An 18759-nucleotide genomic window follows, 5' to 3' on the forward strand; every position below is an offset into this window, starting at 1 on the left:
TCTTCCTTTCTGCGTCCCAACTTTTCCCCCCGTCACGCCAATCCGATTCGCCCCACCGAAGAAGCCGTCGTTCCTTACAGTTCCATTCGAGCGAATCGCGCCTTTCACCGCCATTCTGTAGCTGGCATTTTTGCGCTTTTCATCCTCTAATTGTCGTTGGCCAGCTTTTCTTCCTGGGAAAGATCTCGGGCTCCCGGAGACCGAGACGACGACTGGCAGTGCCAGAAAAAGCTCACGCGCAGACTTCCAGGCGTCAAAGTCATCGCAAACTGGGCTGATGATTGGATTCGCACAGGGAAGAAAACTGAGATCTTTTCGAGGCCAAGTCCTGCCTCCCAAGAATTAAAGTGGCCGATGGCCAATGACAGTGGATGATTTGCTGCTTATTTTCTTCTGTCTATTCTGTTTAGAGCGTCCAATTTCCCGGGGTTACAAATTTCCCGGGAAACGGGAAATTTTCAGCCAATTTCCCGGGAAATCCCGGGAATTCCCGGGAAATTTAAAATTTATTGAAAATTGTTATGATCTTGGTTATAATTAATATTATGCAACAAAATTGTATAGAACATAAACATTAATGGTATAAATAAGTGTGAAGATCAATTAACAGCTTGACTGCATGTAAAAAATCATTCAACTACAAGAAAATGTATTTTGGTATTTTTTGATGAGAAATTTTAAACTTGCCTCTGTGACCAGTTTATTGAAACGAGAAATAAAAACATGCAGAAATTATTATTTTCATGACAAATACTGGTTTCAGCTCTTGAACAAATGGTAAAGCTTTTTAGTGTTGGTTTTACTCCAAACAACCCAATGTTTTCAAATATTTGAAGCAAGCTTTGAATTTATTTTTGCATTTTTGAAAACAAACAATAGAAAGTAATTTTTCAATGATTTTTTTTTGTATTATTATGCAACATGATTTAAATTATACGATAAATTAACATCATTTCACAAAAAGTCTTCTATTTTTTCACATTTAACCCTCTAACACCTGTAGTTGCACCAGTGCTCCATAATTCTTTTACTTCAAATTGTAATTTCTTCAGTACTAGGTATTCAACCAATTGAATTAATTCTTTTTGCACAAATTCGATTTTCATCTCATTTGATCATGGTTAACAAAAACGTAAAAAAAATCTTAATTTTAATTTGGAGGTAAGGAGTTAATATTGTTTTGATGAAATAACATCAATCTGTTAAAAGCTTACCTAATTGTAATAATTTAATACTCATTAAGCAAGATCTATTTCCAGTTGCTTCAACAATTAATATTATCAGAAATAAGTCTGATATCATAATTTCTGATGATCTGATTAATTATATATAAACCAAACAATACATTTAATTGAACAAAATCATATTGAGTTTGTTCATTTATTATTTTTTCAGAACATTTTCAAAAAATAGTTCCAAAAATTTAAGAAAATGTATACTTCCGCTTGAATTTCGGGAATTCCCGGGAAATTTACAAATTTCCCGGGAAACGGGAAATATTTTTTTTCGGGAAATCCCGGGAATTCCCGGGAATTTTTTTCCCGGGACGGGAAATTGGACGCTCTAATTCTGTTTATTGGGTAATTTCTGCTTCAGTGACATCGGGGTTTCCAAAAATCGAAATATTTTATATTTCATCATGTCGTCGTAATCGTGCTATTCAATTGAATTTTCGATAAATATGTTTTTTTTTGTATAAAATCCTTCAATGAAAAAATCTTCTACAATTGATCGTAAACTGTTAAATATTAATTGGGCCCTTTTAGACCATTTTGGAAATTTCAAATTTTGGGACCACAGTGAAGAAAAGAAATAAAGATCTATTGATCATTAGGGCTAGTGATTTTTCGCGATTTCACGGAAGCCGCGTAATCCGTGAACATTTTAAAAGCAGTTTACAAATAAAAAAATATTCCATATCAGATCCATAACTATTTTTTAAAGATATGGTTCCTTAGAATTTAAAAGAACATAAATCAACACTTCTTTGAAAAAATACGCGAAAAATAACCTTTTTTCTAAAATTTATTCAATTAATCATTGATATAAAACAACTATCAACAAATTGCATTTAAATATTTTGAATATATGTAAATTATGCACCCAGAACTGGGCATCGGCATACGAGAGAATAAAGAGCACTAGAGGTGGGCAAAAAAAGAGCGAGCCGCTCAAAGAGCCGGTTCATTAAAAAGAGCGAACGAACCATGGCTCACAAAAAAAGAACCGCGGTTCTTTTTTAAACTCCGGTCTTCTGAAAGAACCGTTCCAAGATGGAATGATTTTTAAACCTGTTATAAATTTTTTTTTAATTTCGAACATATTGCATCATAAAATTTGTTTCTGGCATTGAAAATGCAATTCTAAATTGAAAAATAATTGCTTATAAACATTAATCCCAAAAAAGCATTGCTGCCTAACACCACTAAAAAGTTTAAAACTCATTTTCAGTTTCCTACTTTTCTTTGAAATTCCAAAAGTAAATGTTTTTCTAAACAAAATGAAAAAAAAACTTTCTTTATATAACTGATCGTACATTGAAGTATTATCCGAATACAAATTTGAGCATTCAAAATTGCATAGCTTGTAAATATTACCAAAAATCTACTAAATAGCTGAGAGATTATGGAAAATGCCTGATTAAACTTCAGCGTTTATAGACTTTATCGATTAACAGTGCACATCAACCATAGCTTTTGCACCCAGATTTCTGTTACAGACATTTTAGTATCTTTAAAACTACGGGATCTATCGATATGATTTTTTATTCATCCCCTAAATTACTGTCTCCAAAGTTATTTACAACAAAGTTTGTCTATTTTTACAATCAGATTCTTGCAGGATTGGGTCCGTAAGTTTGACAAATTTGGTATAAGAAGACAACAACTTCCTTGGTTGCCGTGCACCCTTAAATCAGAATTTAAAAAAGAGTTCACAATTTTCTCCAAATAAAATGTCAGCATAAGTTCAATTTAAGCAAAATTAAACGCAAATAATTTATATAAGTCCAATGTGAAATTACTTTAAAAATCACACCATTCCTAAAAATAACCTTTTTATAAAAATTTTGAAAAAGAGCGAAAGAGCCGTTCAAAAGAGCGGCTCTTTTTAATGAGCGAACGAAAATGAGCGGCTCCTAAAAAAGAGCGGTTTTGCACACCTCTAAAGAGCACGATTCGGTAGTAAAATGGTACTGTGTGCGGACGGAGAGGATAAATCCCGAAATTACCGAGAGTACTTTACTCATGGGTTCATCTTCAAATAGTTCATTTATAAAAAAAGTACCTATATCAAGACTCGAACCCAAGACCTTCAGCATATTGAACCGTGCCTTTGCCGTATGGACCACCATGGTTCGGTGACTAAGTGGCGGTCATTTGTCCATATAAGCCACTCAATAGGATGAACTGTTCCAATGAACGAATGAACACGCGAGAGGACTTTACTCTCGCAAAATATCACTTTCCTCACGTTTCTTTTCGTGAGGACTATCCCCTCGTTCTTTAACTTTGGGTGTGTGTTTTAATTAAATTAATTAGTAAAATAATACATATTGTTATCATATTTGTTAACCATTTTGTAAGTAAATTTTTCCCTGTACCTTCCCTTTACTAAGCAATCGAATCCAGAAGGGAAAAGATCACCAGTTGTGTTGGTCCGAGCCGGGATTTGAACCCCAATCTACCGCTTACGAGGCGGAAGCGTTACCACTGGGCTACGTGGCTCGGTCGTTAACCATTTTACAATGTATTATATTTTTTTCTTTAATTATATCAATAAATGTAAAAACTGCTTTTAATGAAGTTTTGCCTGAACTTTATTAAAATGCTACAATTCTCCTATTGCTGAAATTAAGGAAAGCAAAAAAAAATCTTTATTACACTTATTTTTATGATTCTAGTTTTGATGGATTAGAGGTTCAGGACGTTCGTTTTCAAGGTATTTAAGCAAATTTGTTTTATAAAAACTCAATAAAATTAAATAAGCTGAATCATAAATTCTTGACTTTTTTTATTAGGTCCTATAAACAAATGTTAACATTGAGAGGGATACACTTATTTCACACCTTATTTCATTACATTTATTTCACCGCCTTCATCTAAAAAAATGTCAATGTTGATTGGAGTAAGCGGAATACACTCAAGGTATGCATGTATTTGTAAGACCTTAAAAAAAAAAACAGAATTCAACTGACGGAAATTCTTCAAAAAATCAGGGGGCTTTTTTTTTCAAACAACTTCTATATTTTTGTCCCGCTCGTGTGGATCAATCGGACCGCGCACTGGACTCACAATCCAGAGGTCGCCGGTTCGAATCCCGCGGTGGGCGCTCTAAAATTCTTTGTGTAAATATGGGTATTCGGCGCCGTCGCTCCGTGCCATACTTTCATACACTTAGGAGCCCAGAGCGGCGAAGACCTTGTAGTTAAAAGGAAGACACTAGTGGTTGGTACTAGCAATGGTGGCCGACAGCTATAAAGTCAACTTCGTTTTTTTTTCTATATTTTAATGGCATTCGACTTGCAATAAACTGAAATCAATTTTAAATTATTAATTAATTATATTAAAATTCATTTATTGAAGTAAAACAGTACAGAATTTTTTTGCTTTTATGACAAACACTACTAAAAAAACCTAAGTCAACTTAAATAATCTTCTTTTGCTGTTCGGTTGATTGAAACGTGAAACATAATGGAATTTCGAATCAGATAATGAACAGGTTAAATTGGCCATAAAACAAATAGTATTGTTCATATCAATTGAGCTACTTATTTTTTACCTGAAAATGGTATAATTAAATACTAATGTCAATTTTATAATAAAATAAAACAATTCCAAATTTCAAACCAATTTTAATTATTATTATTTTTTTTTTATTTTGGCCAGATGCTAGTTTTAAATGTACAAACAACCCCTGAAAATTTCAGGCAGATTGGTGAGGTCGATGCGAGATGGGTATGCTTTGCTCGTGGACTCGCTCTTAACTTGCTGTAGGATGTTATGTAAACATCACCCGAAGTTTCAGCGCCCTCTAGTGGGGGCATTTTTGACATTTGATCGCCTATAGCTATTTTCAATAAAAATTATACGCGAAAATTCACAATATCCCGAATGGTACTAAAAAAATACAGCATAATTTTTGAAAGAGCTATCGAATGAGCTATTTATGAATAATTTAGTCTAGAACCGTAAAAATGAATACTTAAATTTTAATTAAATGTTTTTTTATCGTAGTGAAAAGTAATTAAGTAATTTATGTAATTAATCATTTTGGACCAGTAATATGAGTAATTAATTGGCAGACTGGCAAGTAATAAACGCTTCTGGAAACCCTTGACGGTACCTTCAATATCTACAACGACAGTGTACTAAGTTCTTTGTTCTAGAAATCTGTTAGAAATCCAGTTTTTTTTTCGGTAAAATTTAACACGTGGCCTTATATGTGACACATCAATGTTAAAGAAGTGTTTCCACCGATGAAATCGATCGTGAACCCACATTTGAAAACTAACAACGCCAAAATAAACTTCCATAACTTAAAAACCCAAAAAACAGTTTCCTTATCCAAGCCAAAGTTCCTTCATCGCGCCATTCATCTTGCTGCCCACGCTTTTCATTAACAGCTGCCGTCGTCTTCGAAGTTCCATTGTGGCAAAACACCACCCGGGAAAAACTAAACCAGGCATAAGTGCCGCAACAAAAAAAGCTTCACTCTAGCAGATATTCCATTTCAATCGATTTAGTCTAGCAGTTTGGTATTAATTTCTTGCGCTGGGAAAACTTTTTTTCTTCCACGGTGGTGTTCACAAGCCGTGAATGGAAGAGAAGGTGCCGATCTGCCAAAACTGTGACCAAAGTTTATCCAACAGTTTCCGTTGCTCCCACCACAAACGCCATCTCACTCTCGCTCTCGCTCCTCATTCATTTCCCGCTGATCAATTGTTCAATTTTTTTGCCACCCGGACTCGAGGGATGTTGGGTGTGTTGTGCAATTTGGGGAAAATTTCCCGCTGGTCCGGTTTTGCGCTCTCGGAACTTTGTCCATAAACGGATCAATGTGGTCGTGGAGGTAGCAAAAAAAGAGAAACTTTGCGAAATGATATCAATTGGTATGAGTTTGAGGATTTGCACGGACGTTCATTGAATATAATTGGAAAATTCACTCAATTGAGGCTATGGACTTAGGGTCATTAATCATTCTTTTCTGGGTGGAGATTTTTGCTAGGCTTCACATTTTTATTCTCATTGAAATTTTGTATCTGGTTTGGTTATGTAACGAAACCATGAGCAGAGACATTTCTTAGGTTGACCTTAAATTGATGGTGGAAGTCGAATGTTAAGAAATTGCATTTTAAAATATTTTTTATTTATTGAGTTTCTTTTTGTAATTTAAATCAGAAGTTACTTGGTATAGACTGTTGCTGTCATTTCATCTAAAAAATAACTTTTTATTTCAAAATGTCAGGACTAACTTTTGAATTGAATAGCAAAAATGTATATTATTGTACAATATTATACATTATAATCCCAAAGATATATTCCAACTTTTGCACCGATGCCAAAATTTCCATTCTGTCAAGTAACATTGATGTTGACTTCTACTATTTTTTGCATCCTAGAAACACTTGCAGACTGAAGCTCGACTGCAGTTGCGAATTCAGCAAAAGCAGCAGCATATGTGAGGTTTATGATGGCAAACGGATTTTTTACGGTTATTACATTTGGCTCCCGGTGTCGCTTTCAATTTTAACTGTAACGGAAGTTGGAACGAAAACAATTTTGGGAAAATTGCTTCGGGCTTGGGGGATTGGTTTTGGGAGGTAAATGTTTTCACATGTTTTTTTTTTTTTTTTTTTTTTGCTGGCACTTAAAAGCTTTCCTTTAATCGTTTTTCATGCGTTTTAAGGCTTAATTTAGCTCAACTTCCGTTTGACGAACTTTTTGCGAAAAACGAACCGGATGGAAACTAAGCCCAGCCCATGGCCAAGCTTTGTTACGGGCTCCGATAAGCTTCCCGTATAACGATGATGATGGCTTGAATTTTTTATGAACCGATTATGCCGTAAAGCTACGCATGAGTACCTCCATTGCCAAATTGAAACGACATGAAAAGTTTGAAGCCCCTTATCGAAGTCATCGGGGGGAACTCCGGGTAAGTGAAAATTGCCTTTCGAAAAAGTCCTTGGCCCTGCCTTACATTTTGAAGCTTTTTCACGATTTTTTCTTCTCCAAACGAGCTCTCAATGGTGGAAGTTTTCCTTTTTCAGTGCTGTGAAAAAGAATGTGCGAATTTTATGTACGTGGCCCGCCGACACGCGCTCAACTTTAACGTCTGTGTTTTCGTCACGTGGTTGAGTGGCAAATCTGTGGAGGGGGAGTTATGCGATTGTTCGCACTTCAAGTTGGGTAACGAGGTTAACCCTCTAAAGCCAGGAAATATTTCGATTGAATCAATCTTGAACTTTGACAGAGGTACTGATAAGCGATGTCAGAGTTGCAGTGCATTGTACTAGAATTATATGCAAATTCAGGGTAAAACTTAACACAAAATAAATGTTAAAACTCAGTTTAGTAATTTTCACCCTTTTAAAAAACTACTATTTTCTGTAGAATTAGATACTGTGGAGAATTTCCCTTACCCTTAGTGGAGCATCATCAATCACCTTTTTCCAATAACCACCTTTGAGGTTATTTTGCCTTTGAGCAGTTCTCTACGAAATCGGTCTTTTTTCTTCAATTTTAATTTTTGTATTTTTTAATCCGACTGAATTTTTTTGGTGCCTTCGGTATGCCCAAAGCAGCCATTTTGCATCATTAGTTTGTCCATATAATTTTCCATACAAATTTGGCAGCTGTCCATACAAAAATGATTTATGAAACTTCAAAAATCTGTATCTTTTGAAGGAATTCTTTGATCGATTTGGTGTCTTTGGCAAAGTTGTAGGTCTACACTGAAAAAAATGATACACGGTAAAAAAAAATGGTGATTTTTAATTACACTTTTTGTCACTAAAGCTTGTTTTGCAAAAAAACACTATTTTTATTTTTTTATTTTTTGATATGTTTTAGAGGACATCAAATGCCAACTTTTCAGAAATTTCCAGGTTGTGCAAAAAATCTTTGACCGAGTTATGATTTTTTGAATCAATACTGATTTTTTCAAAAAATCGAAATATTGGTCGTAAAAATTTTTCAACTTCATTTTTCGATGTAAAATCAAATTTGCGATCAAAAAGTACTGTAGTGAAATATTGATAAAGTGCACCGTTTTCAAGTTAAATCCATTTTTAGGTGACTTTTTTGAAAAAAATCGCAGTTTTTCATTTTGTTTAATCAGTGCACATGTTTGCCCACTTTTGAAAAAATATTTTTGAAAAGCTGAGAAAATTCTCTATATTTTGCTTATTTGAACTTTGTTGATACGACCCTTAGTTACCAAGATATTTCCATGCAAGTGTTTAAAAACAGGAAAATTGATGTTTTCTAAGTCTCACCCAAACAAACCCACCATTTTCTAATGTCGATATCTCAGCAACGAATTGTTCGATTTACAATGTTTAAATATGAAACATTCGTGAAATTTTCCGATCTTTTCGAAAACAATATTTTCAAAATTTTCAAATCAAGACTAACATTTCAAAACGGCAAAACATTCAATATTACGCCCTTTTAAAATGTTTGTCTTGGTCTAAAATTTTTGAAAATATTGCTTTCGAAAAGATTGGAAATTTTCACGAATGTTTCATATTTTAACATTGAAAATCGGACCATTAGTTGCTGAGATATCGACATTAGAAAATGGTGGGTTGTTTGGGTGAGACTTAGAAAACATCAATTTTCCTGTTTTTAAACACTTGCATGGAAATATCTCGGTAACTAAGGGTCGTATCAACAAAGTTCAAATAAGCAAAATATAGAGAATTTTCTCAGCTTTTCAAAAATATTTTTTCAAAAGTGGGCAAACATGTGCACTGATTAAACAAAATGAAAAACTGCGATTTTTTCAAAAAAGTCACCTAAAAATGGATTTAACTTGAAAACGGTGCACTTTATCAAAATTTCACTAAAGTACTTTTTGATCGCAAATTTGATTTTACATCGAAAAATGAAGTTGAAAAATATTCACGACCAATATTTCGATTTTTTTAAAAAATCAGTATTGATTCAAAAAATCATAACTCGGTCAAAAATGTTTTGCACAACCTGGAAATTTCTGAAAAGTTGGCATTTGATGTCCTCTAAAACATATCAAAAAATAAAAATAGTGTTTTTTTGCAAAACAAGTTTTAGTGACAAAAAGTGTAATTAAAAATCACCAATTTTTTTACCGTGTATCATTTTTTTCAGTGTAGACCTACAACTTTGCCAAAGACACCAAATCGATCAAAGAATTACTTCAAAAGATACAGATTTTTGAATTTTCATAAAACATTTTTGTATGGACAGCTGCCAAATTTGTATGGAAAATTATATGGACAAACTAATGATGCAAAATGGCTGCTTTGGGCATACCGAAGGCACCAAAAAAATTCAGTCGGATTGAAAAATACAAAAAAAAATCGAATGACTGAAATCTGAGAGAATTGCTCCAATGACATTTTTTTTTATTTTAGCGGTCAGACAAAAATACTAAATAAAATTCGCATTAGTCCAACAGCAATCTTTCTTTTCTTATTGTGGGATCAATAGTGACAATAAAATATGTTTTTATTTGAATTTATTTAATTTGAATTATTTTTTTACTTCAATTAGGTATTCGTAGTATTTATTTCATATTAAATGTCACAGCAAGTCTATTTAAATGTTTGTGTTTCTTTCAAATCCGTAATAATTTTTCAATAGGGCGAAACCTTGGATGTAAACTAGAAGCCTATCATCAAGTCCTGAAACGGTTAAAGGTTAACCACCAAGTATGAGCCGTGATAACCCTCCGATTTTCACGCTCTTGACGCGACACATCTAGAGAGCCTATATGGAGAGGCGAAATGTCACTCTCAGGGTTCCAATCGAACTGTCAAATCGGGGCTCCAATCGAGCAACAAGATCATGCAAGAACAAGGTTGGAATCAATTTAAAATTATTTTGGCAAAAAAATGAGACTTATAACAATCACAAGTATTGTAAAACTGTCGTTGATAATAATCTGGTAGTTTTTGTTATGTTTGTGCTTGTTCGGTACAAAAAAAGTGCCAGCACCAAAAAAAAAACTACAAGTTTTTCAACCTTATATTTAAATGACTTTGGGTGTTTGAAATTTGTCCCAGAACATTTCATTTCCCTATGTAGGTCCCTAGACACATCCACTGCTTAGCTCATATTTTCCCCGAAATTCCTTCTTCGCACTACACACACGCTTACTCCCAGCACACGTACGATAATACTTCTTTCAATACCCTGAGTTGAAACCACCAGGCACGGCAAGATGAATGATGTATCACGTAATTGAAAAAAATGGTTACGCCGACTGGCTGTAATAAAATGAAATCTTGTTCGTGAGTGTGTGTGTGTAAACAGGGGGCTCCCAAAATAGGAACAAGACTATTGAGACGCCACAGGGGGTGGGAAGTCTTACGTCGATTCCGGGAATTCACGCCGCCAACATCAAAACAAGTTCAAAACTGATGAGATGGTTTGATCAAAAACTTTGCGGCTCCAACCGGGCAGGACTTTGTCTGTCAAGTTGTCGGTTTACTGTTGAGCGATTGTGGATTCCGTAGGTTGGTTTTGTGGAGGGTTGGCCATAACTGGAATACATTATTAAGTTGGTGTAATATATGGCATTGCTTACCATATTTGGCACTGTGAATATTTGAACATAGCTCAATACCATCAATATTAGTCTGCAGAAAGATGAGGTTATCTAAGTGTTATAATTCTTCTCTTTTATACAATATACTTTTTTTGCAATACTATACAATTTAGAAAGATCACGGGTCCCCCACAGACCGTTATTATGAAAAAAAAAATTTCCACCCAAACCAATGATTGGACATGGTTCCTGGGACCATTCTGCACCTCTGGGCCGAGTTTCAAAATATTTGCCGGCAGAAATTTCGAATACGGTCAGTTTTAGTGTTTCGAGTAAAAATTAAGGAGAAACCACATGTAAAAAGCGTAGGAAAAGATCAAAGTTTCAATGTTTTAACTCCGAAGCATTACTGGTCATGGTTTTAAATTGTACTAAAATGTAGCAGAATGATATAAAAACGATTTACAGCACTGACTTAGCCGGATTTAGCCTAAGTCAAGTGACTTAAGTATATTATTTACAAGTTTATACCTTAATCTTTTAAAAAACTCCTACATCAAGGAATTTTCAGTCAAAGAAAACTATACTGCACAAAAATAACTTAAAATGGAGTGAGATTGAGCCAAGGGGTGACATTGTACCAAATTTTACGATTTTATAATAGCCAGATAGCTTAACAACAAGCTCGATAAGCTTGAATTGCAAAGTATAATCGTTGCAAATATTGTTCTTAAATTATGTTGTCCTCTGCCATAAAAAGTTCAATAAGCACGAAAAACTAAAAAAAATAGATAAAGCTTTAGTTTCATGAGCCTTACCGCTTAACCCCAACAAGAGTTTTAGGACATGTCACAATGAAAACTTACATCGCCTGTACGTATTTGACTATACTGGGTTCGGTGGTGGAGTGTTAAACGTGGTTGTCTCTCACCCCTGGTATTGTTTGTAGAGCGAACAATTTGAGTTGATTTGATATTTAACTGTACTATTTCCATGTTTTCATAAGATATGCCAAGCTTGTTTTAAGGTTGGCTGTGTTTTTCCATTGGGCAGAAGTAGGTTTTGTTTTGGATGAATGCATTATTAGTAGGGATAGTGAAATTTCACGATTTCGCGGGCAGCGTGAAATCCGCGAAATTTGGCTTTTTCCGCGAAATCCCGTGAAATTTTATGTTTGTGTGAAAATGTAACGATTTTTCTCAAAATAATTTATCAAACTCAAAAAGGAATAAAAATGTAGAGTGCTGTAGAGTTAAGCGAGTGAATACCCTGGTTTAATTACTAATATAGGGGTAGTGATTTTTGACGATTTCGTGGACGGCTTGAAATTCGTGAAATTTATCAATTTTCTCGAATCATTTTTTAAAATAACAACTTAATAAATATTGTGTGTGTGTGTGTGTGCAACCAACCAAACGGGACCACGCGGTCGCTTCTTACAAATTGAGTTGTTTCCATGTATTTTAGATTTTAAATCCTATACATGCAAATAACTCGCATAGGCATTTGGCAGGTGTTAGCTCTGCCGAGCTTCGGTGACCCATTTCTACGCAGGCTAGCCGTGCGCGAGGTACTTCAGCTTGAATCGACAAGCCCCGCCCTAAAGAACGTTTGCATCAATCGGATTCAAACGTTATTTAGCACTTCCGAGTCCTTGTCAAATGGACAAAGACCCAGCACGTATATAGTTTGTAGTATTGGTATTCCTAATTCTACCAATCCAAAGGACGGGGGATCGAACCCCGGTTCAAGCGACTTTGATGTTTCGTTCATGTTTAGAGTTTCAAAAATTCATATTTCCTGAACTTTCTCGTTTGGAGCAGATGGGAATCGAACCCAGGATCATTCGCTTACAAAGCGAACACCGTAACCAGTCAGTCACGGCTGCTCCATATTTCCAATTGGAAGTTTCTCACCCGAAAAGCAGCATCATCCGTCAAACCGGCAGCGATTACATTCCAATTTCGTCACGAATCCGGCGACTTCTCGAGCCGCCTGCATTTTGAGCCGCTCAGAAATCGAGCCGCCAATCTCAGCAAACGTTGCCTACTCCCGCCCCCTTCACTCACTACTCAACTCCTTCAACATTTTCCTCAGCAATTTTCACAACTTTACAACAATAAAAACTTGGAAAATCCACCCATTTTTTCCCTTGAAGGCCACCTCCTGTATCGGCAGAAATTACTGACCAAAATTTAACAAATGGCTTCAAAAAACTCCGTTCGGTGACCGAGATTTCTCATCAAAGTGTCACTTCTTCACAACACCCAAATCACATGAAAACCTGCAAAAATCCGTCTGAATTCTTGTACCACTCAAAACCACTACACTACCGAAAGAACTTCTTACGGAATGTCCGCCGGAAAGTCTAAAAATCACGAACCGTAAAACGTCACGATGAATAATTCGAAACGAGGAGAAACCAAAAAAAAAACGCGGAGCGCAAATTCATAACAACTTAATAAATATTTCATCCAAAAAGACTTTTTAGTGAAATTTTATTAGTTTTAAATTAAAAAGCTTGAATAAATATGTATATCAAGTTGATATATTATCCTTGGCAAGATATTTTAACATTCTGCGGTTCTAGAGAGCATGAGTCTGGCTACTGCGCAAAGTGCGGCGGTCTATTCCGAACTATAGGTTGGCTGCGACTATAAAGCGCACTTTGATTAGCGCAACGCATTTCACGACCACGTGTCATTTCAGGATACCAAAAACCAGCATGGCTTTCCGAGCATGCTCTGCTTATTTCAGATTTTTTGCAACCACGTGACTTATTCAGATATGAAATGAAGCATGTTGATCGAGGATGCCAACAATTGAGCCTACTAAGGGACCTCTGCGATTTCCGCAAAGGCGGGATACGATCGCAGCGGAATGATAATTAATCCTGATACCCGCAATAAACCATTTGAAGATATGTTCAGATTTTTTTTTTAGAGTTAACTTAATTTAGTAATATTTTCATTTGCCGTAATAAAAATTTTACTGCTATTTTATTTGAAATGCATAGTTTTGAATGAAATTAAAAACAAAATCAAGCTTTGTTTTATTCATAATGAAATGAAGAGTATTGTTTATCTTTGGAATCACAAGATTGTTAAATCTTGCTTCGATATGAAATTCATTAAAATGTAAAATGATATAACAGAAGCAAATAAGCGAAAACAACTTAGCTTTATAAGTCGAATATTAAAAGAGCAGTTCAGTAAATGAGAATACGCATGCCCTACATTTTGTTTCAAAATATATATAGAGCTCATCCTTAAACCAGGAGGATTTTTTTTTAATTTGATTAATTTTTGTTAAGTCTCATTCAAATTTAGTGAACATTTTTTTCGTTTATTGAAGGATAAAATATAATGAAGCGTATAAAATAGTTTCTGTGATTTAAACATAGGATTTTCTGAGTTATTTTAACATTTTTCAAGTTCCGCGAAATTTGCGTGAAATTTGGTGTTTTGAAATTGAGGTCCCCGTGAAATTTGTCATTTTTGAGCGTGAAAAATCACTAAGCCTAATTATTAGTGAACGTTCTTGATGATCAATTATATGTTCTATTGAATTCTAACTATGAGTTACTTTTATCAATTATTAAATGTCATATTTCATTAACTGCAATGTTGGAAAATAATTAGTTGGTTTGAAATATTAATCTTGTAGGAAGTTGTGTCATTAAACTTTTGCTAATTATAATCATTACACAGGGCAACAAAAATATATGAGCTAAATGATAGCTGAAGTACTCTCCGGATTTCATTCGTAAGGTTGAAATTTGTAAACGGTTTAAAAAAAAAAACAATTTTATTCTAATTGCAATGTCACTAATTTGCCACGTAAAAAAATGGTTGCCCTAATATTTTGATTGTTTTATTTGATTTCCACAGGAATTGATTCAAGACTGTAAAAAGTGAGCATCATTTTCAAATTTGGTGGATTCCAGGAGATTTTAAATTTATTTTAATTTGTTTAATTTTAAATCAACAGGCTATATTTAAACAGAAAAAGCAGATTTGCGTAGCAATATCATCATATTGCTTTGTGGGAACATAAATAGACCAAATTAATCCGTCTACAAATAAATAAATTATCAAAGCAATCTTTATGTGTTTGTTGGTACAATGTCACCCCATGGCTCAATGTCACCCCATTTTAAGTTATTTTTGTGCGGTATAGTTTTCTTTGACTGAAAATTCCTTTATGTAGGAGTTTTTTAAAGATTAAGGTATAAACTTGTAAATAATATACTTAAGTCACTTGACTTAGGCTAAATCCGGCTAAGTCAGTGCTGTAAATCATTTTTATATCATTCTGCTACATGTTAGTACAATTTAAAAACATGACCAGTAAGGCTTCGGAGTTAAAACATTGAAACTTTGATCTTTTCCTACGCATTTTACATGTGGTTTCTCCTTAATTTCTACTCGAAACACTAAAACTGACCGTATTCGAAATTTCTGCCGGCAAATATTTTGAAACTCGGCCCAGAGGTGCAGAATGGTCCCAGGAACCATGTCCAATCATTGGTTCGGGTGGAATTTTTTTTTTCATAATAACGGTCTGTGGGGGACCCGTGAAAGAGGTTGAAGAGACTTTTTAATTGAGAGAAAGATAAATAAATAAATATTAAAAATTATGACAATTTGTGATAATCAAAGTAGTTTGTGACAGTTTTAAAATTTGTTAGTCATCAATATGATAACTGCAAAGTTTGTAATGTTTGTAAGCTTCCTTGTAACATCACTCACACCTCAAAGTAAAGCAATTTTTTGTACTCTGCTTCTCTCGATAACAATTTCTGAAAGTTTCCAGTGCCTACGATGACAATGCCCCCTATGACTCCGGCCAAGGCCGGATCGCCGGCGGTATCAACGCTTCCATAACCGAGCATCCTTATCTGGTGGCGCTGGAGTCCAACTCCCGGCTCGTTTGTGGAGGATCGATCATCTCCCAAAATTTAATCTTGACCGCCGCCCACTGTTTGATGTAAAGTATTTCGATTTAGTTCTACGAACTTGAACTTATTGCTTCTCATTGTTTTAGTAACAGAAACCCAAGTCATGTCGCTGTCCGGTATGGATCTACCGATCGGGAGAGGGGTGGAACCGTTGTTCCGGCAAAGCAGTTCTTCGTACACAGCGATTTCGACACCCAAACAACTCAACACGACATCGCATTGATCGAGCTTGAAGAACCAATAATCTTCAGCAGGTCGGCAAGGCCAGTTCAGATCATCAAACAGCACGTTGACCTTCTGGCCGGCACCAAGTGTATCGTCAGTGGGTGGGGCATGCTGAACACGTACGGTCCCATGGCAGACCGGTTGCAGTCCGTACGGGTGCCGTTGTGGAACATGGCAGCCTGCGGGAAGGCCTATCCAGCCGTTTACCTCGGCGAGGGCAAACTTTGCGCCGGGTCGGCTGGAAAAGACTCCTGTCAAGCCGACTCCGGAGGACCGCTGGTTTGCCACGGTAAACTAGTTGGACTAGTGTCCTTCGGTCAGGATTGCGGCGACCCAAGACACCCCGGAGTGTACACCAGCGTGCTACATTACCTCGATTGGGTCGAAATGGCCAAGTCCCCGGAGCGAAGACAGCGGGAACGCTTCCGCTGGATCGGTTCAGCAAACCACAACTACAACTCAGGGAAAAATGACGCGTCAAAAATCGATCCCAAGTTGGTCCTAAGCCTTGTCATGCTGTTTGCCTTCAAATTACAACAACGCTTCGTTTAGACGGCCGTCGCAAAGCCTCTAATTTCACCGCAATAATCATCACCGTCGACCGTCATTGGCTGGAATTAATTTTTACAACCCAACCCGAGGCAATCATCGTTCTTCCACTCGATTGACTCTGATGATGCGCCATTATCGTGGTGTCGGAGAAACACCCCCGCGCGACCCCCCTTGAGGGTGAGTCAACTGCCCAACTATGGCACCCCACACAGAATTCCAAGAACTTTGTCTAATTAGCGCCAATTCACCCCGTTATTAGTTTGGTTTTCGTTCGGGGGGACAATTCCGTTTCGGAATCGGACTGCCCTCGAACCTGCCTCAGTCAATAGAGCCGCAAACGACCGAAGCACAAGTTGGTGGTGGTATTATCGTTTGGTTTTCATTTCTGGGCTCGCAATTAAGTTCTTGGACCTATTGGAATAACTTTGGAGAAGGGTTGACGAGACTGTAAGGATGGGGTAAAAGAAACTGTGGAGTGTCTTTGAACGCATCCTTAGGGGGGGAAGCAGGCACCCACTTGTTGTGCAGGCTGAACGTGACCCGGGCACCAGTGTCGTTGAGTCAACAGTGTTTTCTGTGCCTGTTTGTACTTTTGAAACGGCTACGTGCCCAGAGTATATGGCAGGGATGGAAAAAGCTTTCGGAGAATTCGATGTCAGAGAAGTAGAAGTCGGGAGTGTTTGGAAAGCTGAAGTCAGAGTCGATGTTCGATGAGTCATTGACAGAAAATCTTCCTCACTGTAAATTTTTTAACGATTAAGATACAGTGTAAAGATGAAAAAAAAAAATCAAATGGAAACCAAAACATTTTCGCGATATGGTTTTTCGTAATTTTTTCATAGATTTTTTTACGATTTTTCTGAAAAAATAAGATTTTTTAAACACTTTCAAATTCAAATCTTACCACATAATTAAAAATGATGAAACGGAAAAAATCGATCTTTTTAAAAAAATAAATCAAAGTCAAATGTTATTCCTAAGTATATTTTTTTTAAAGAATCAGAGGACTGCAAATTGCAATATTTGAAATAATAAGTAAGGTAAATCTTTCCCAGTTCCAACACCCTTGAAGAGTATCGGGGCCGGCATTTACTAAGCGGATTCAGTGACAGTTTATTAATCAACTTAATGTTAACAAGATAAGGATAATGTTAACATTCCATAGGTCGCCTCCCTAAGGTGTCGTGATACGGTCCAGTTTGTGACGATACACTACCTACCCTTTACTAACCAATCGAATCCAGAAGAGAAACGATCACCAGTTGTGTTGGTCCGAGCCGGGATTTGAACCCCGATCTACCGCTTACTAGGTGGGAGCGTTACCACTAGGCTACGTGGCTCGGTCATATAATGGTTTTCCAAAAATATCATCAAAATTAAAATCAAAAACAACACGTTAACCTTATCATAAATTAGTGTGAAATTTATAATCAATTTAAACTTCATTTTATTTTCGTTTTGGGCCATTACAAATATTTTTCAAAGTTTATATCGCCCCCATGTTCAAAATTGGTCTGAAAAATAAGGGGGCAAAAAAGTTATTTTTTCAAAAAACTTCAAAATTTTAATGAAAATAGAGGTCAAATCAATTGAAAACAATCTAAAATGCATTTTTCTGAATTGATAATCATATTTAGCATGTTTTTTCGGGATTGAAAATGTTTTGAATTGTTATGGAATTCCAATGCACAGCATCGCATTTTTTTTTTTTCGCAAAAATAACATTTTTGTCAATACTTACATGTTTTGTAAACTAATGATTGCAAAACAACTGATAAGGTGAAAATGCAAAACACTTTTTTCATTCGAATGTTGAAATCATGGCTCGTAAAACTCATTTTTTATGTAAAAACACAATCAAGCTTGGCATATCTTATGAAACATGAAAATAGTACAGTTTAATATCAAATCAAATCAAATTGTTCGCTCTACAACATTCCCAGCCAAACTGGGGTGAGAGGCAACCACGTTTAACACTCTACCACCGAACCCCGGTATAGTCAAGTATGTACAGGCGAAGTAAGTTTTCAATGTGAGTCATGTCGGGGTCAAACGGTAAGGCTTATGAAACTAAAGCTTTATCTATTTTTTTAGTGTTTCGTACTTAATGAACTTTTTATGGCAGAGAACAAAATAATCTAAGAACAATATTTGCAACGATTATACTTTGCAATTCAAGCTAATCGAGCTTGTTGTTAAGCTATCTGGCTATTATAAAATCGTAAAATTTGGTACAATGTCACCCCTTGGCTCAAAGTCACCCCATTTTAAGT

General features: G+C 35.7%; 2 protein-coding genes across 2 annotated transcripts in view; both read left to right on the top strand.

Annotated features, from left to right (window-relative positions):
* The window catches only part of LOC120423131 (cyclic nucleotide-gated cation channel subunit A), a 308588-nt gene that overhangs the window by 166223 nt on the left and 123606 nt on the right, over window positions 1–18759 (top strand). The gene's annotated exons all lie outside the window — the stretch shown is intronic.
* Window positions 11604–17268, top strand: LOC128093021 (trypsin 3A1-like). Its single transcript, XM_052708391.1, has 3 exons — window positions 11604–11622; window positions 15558–15738; window positions 15796–17268. The coding sequence occupies exons 1-3, from the start codon at window positions 11604–11606 to the stop codon at window positions 16484–16486; spliced, it is 891 nt and encodes a 296-aa protein (XP_052564351.1). The 3' UTR covers window positions 16487–17268.

The sequence above is a fragment of the Culex pipiens genome, chromosome 2, assembly GCF_016801865.2.
Source record: "Culex pipiens pallens isolate TS chromosome 2, TS_CPP_V2, whole genome shotgun sequence".
NCBI classification, from domain to species: Eukaryota; Metazoa; Arthropoda; class Insecta; order Diptera; family Culicidae; genus Culex; species Culex pipiens.

Excerpts from the sequence above, each read along its gene's own strand:
- LOC128093021 (XM_052708391.1), top strand. Across the intron at positions 15,739-15,795 it reads ACCGCCGCCCACTGTTTGAT|TAACAGAAACCCAAGTCATG; the intron begins GTAAAGTATTTC and ends TCATTGTTTTAG.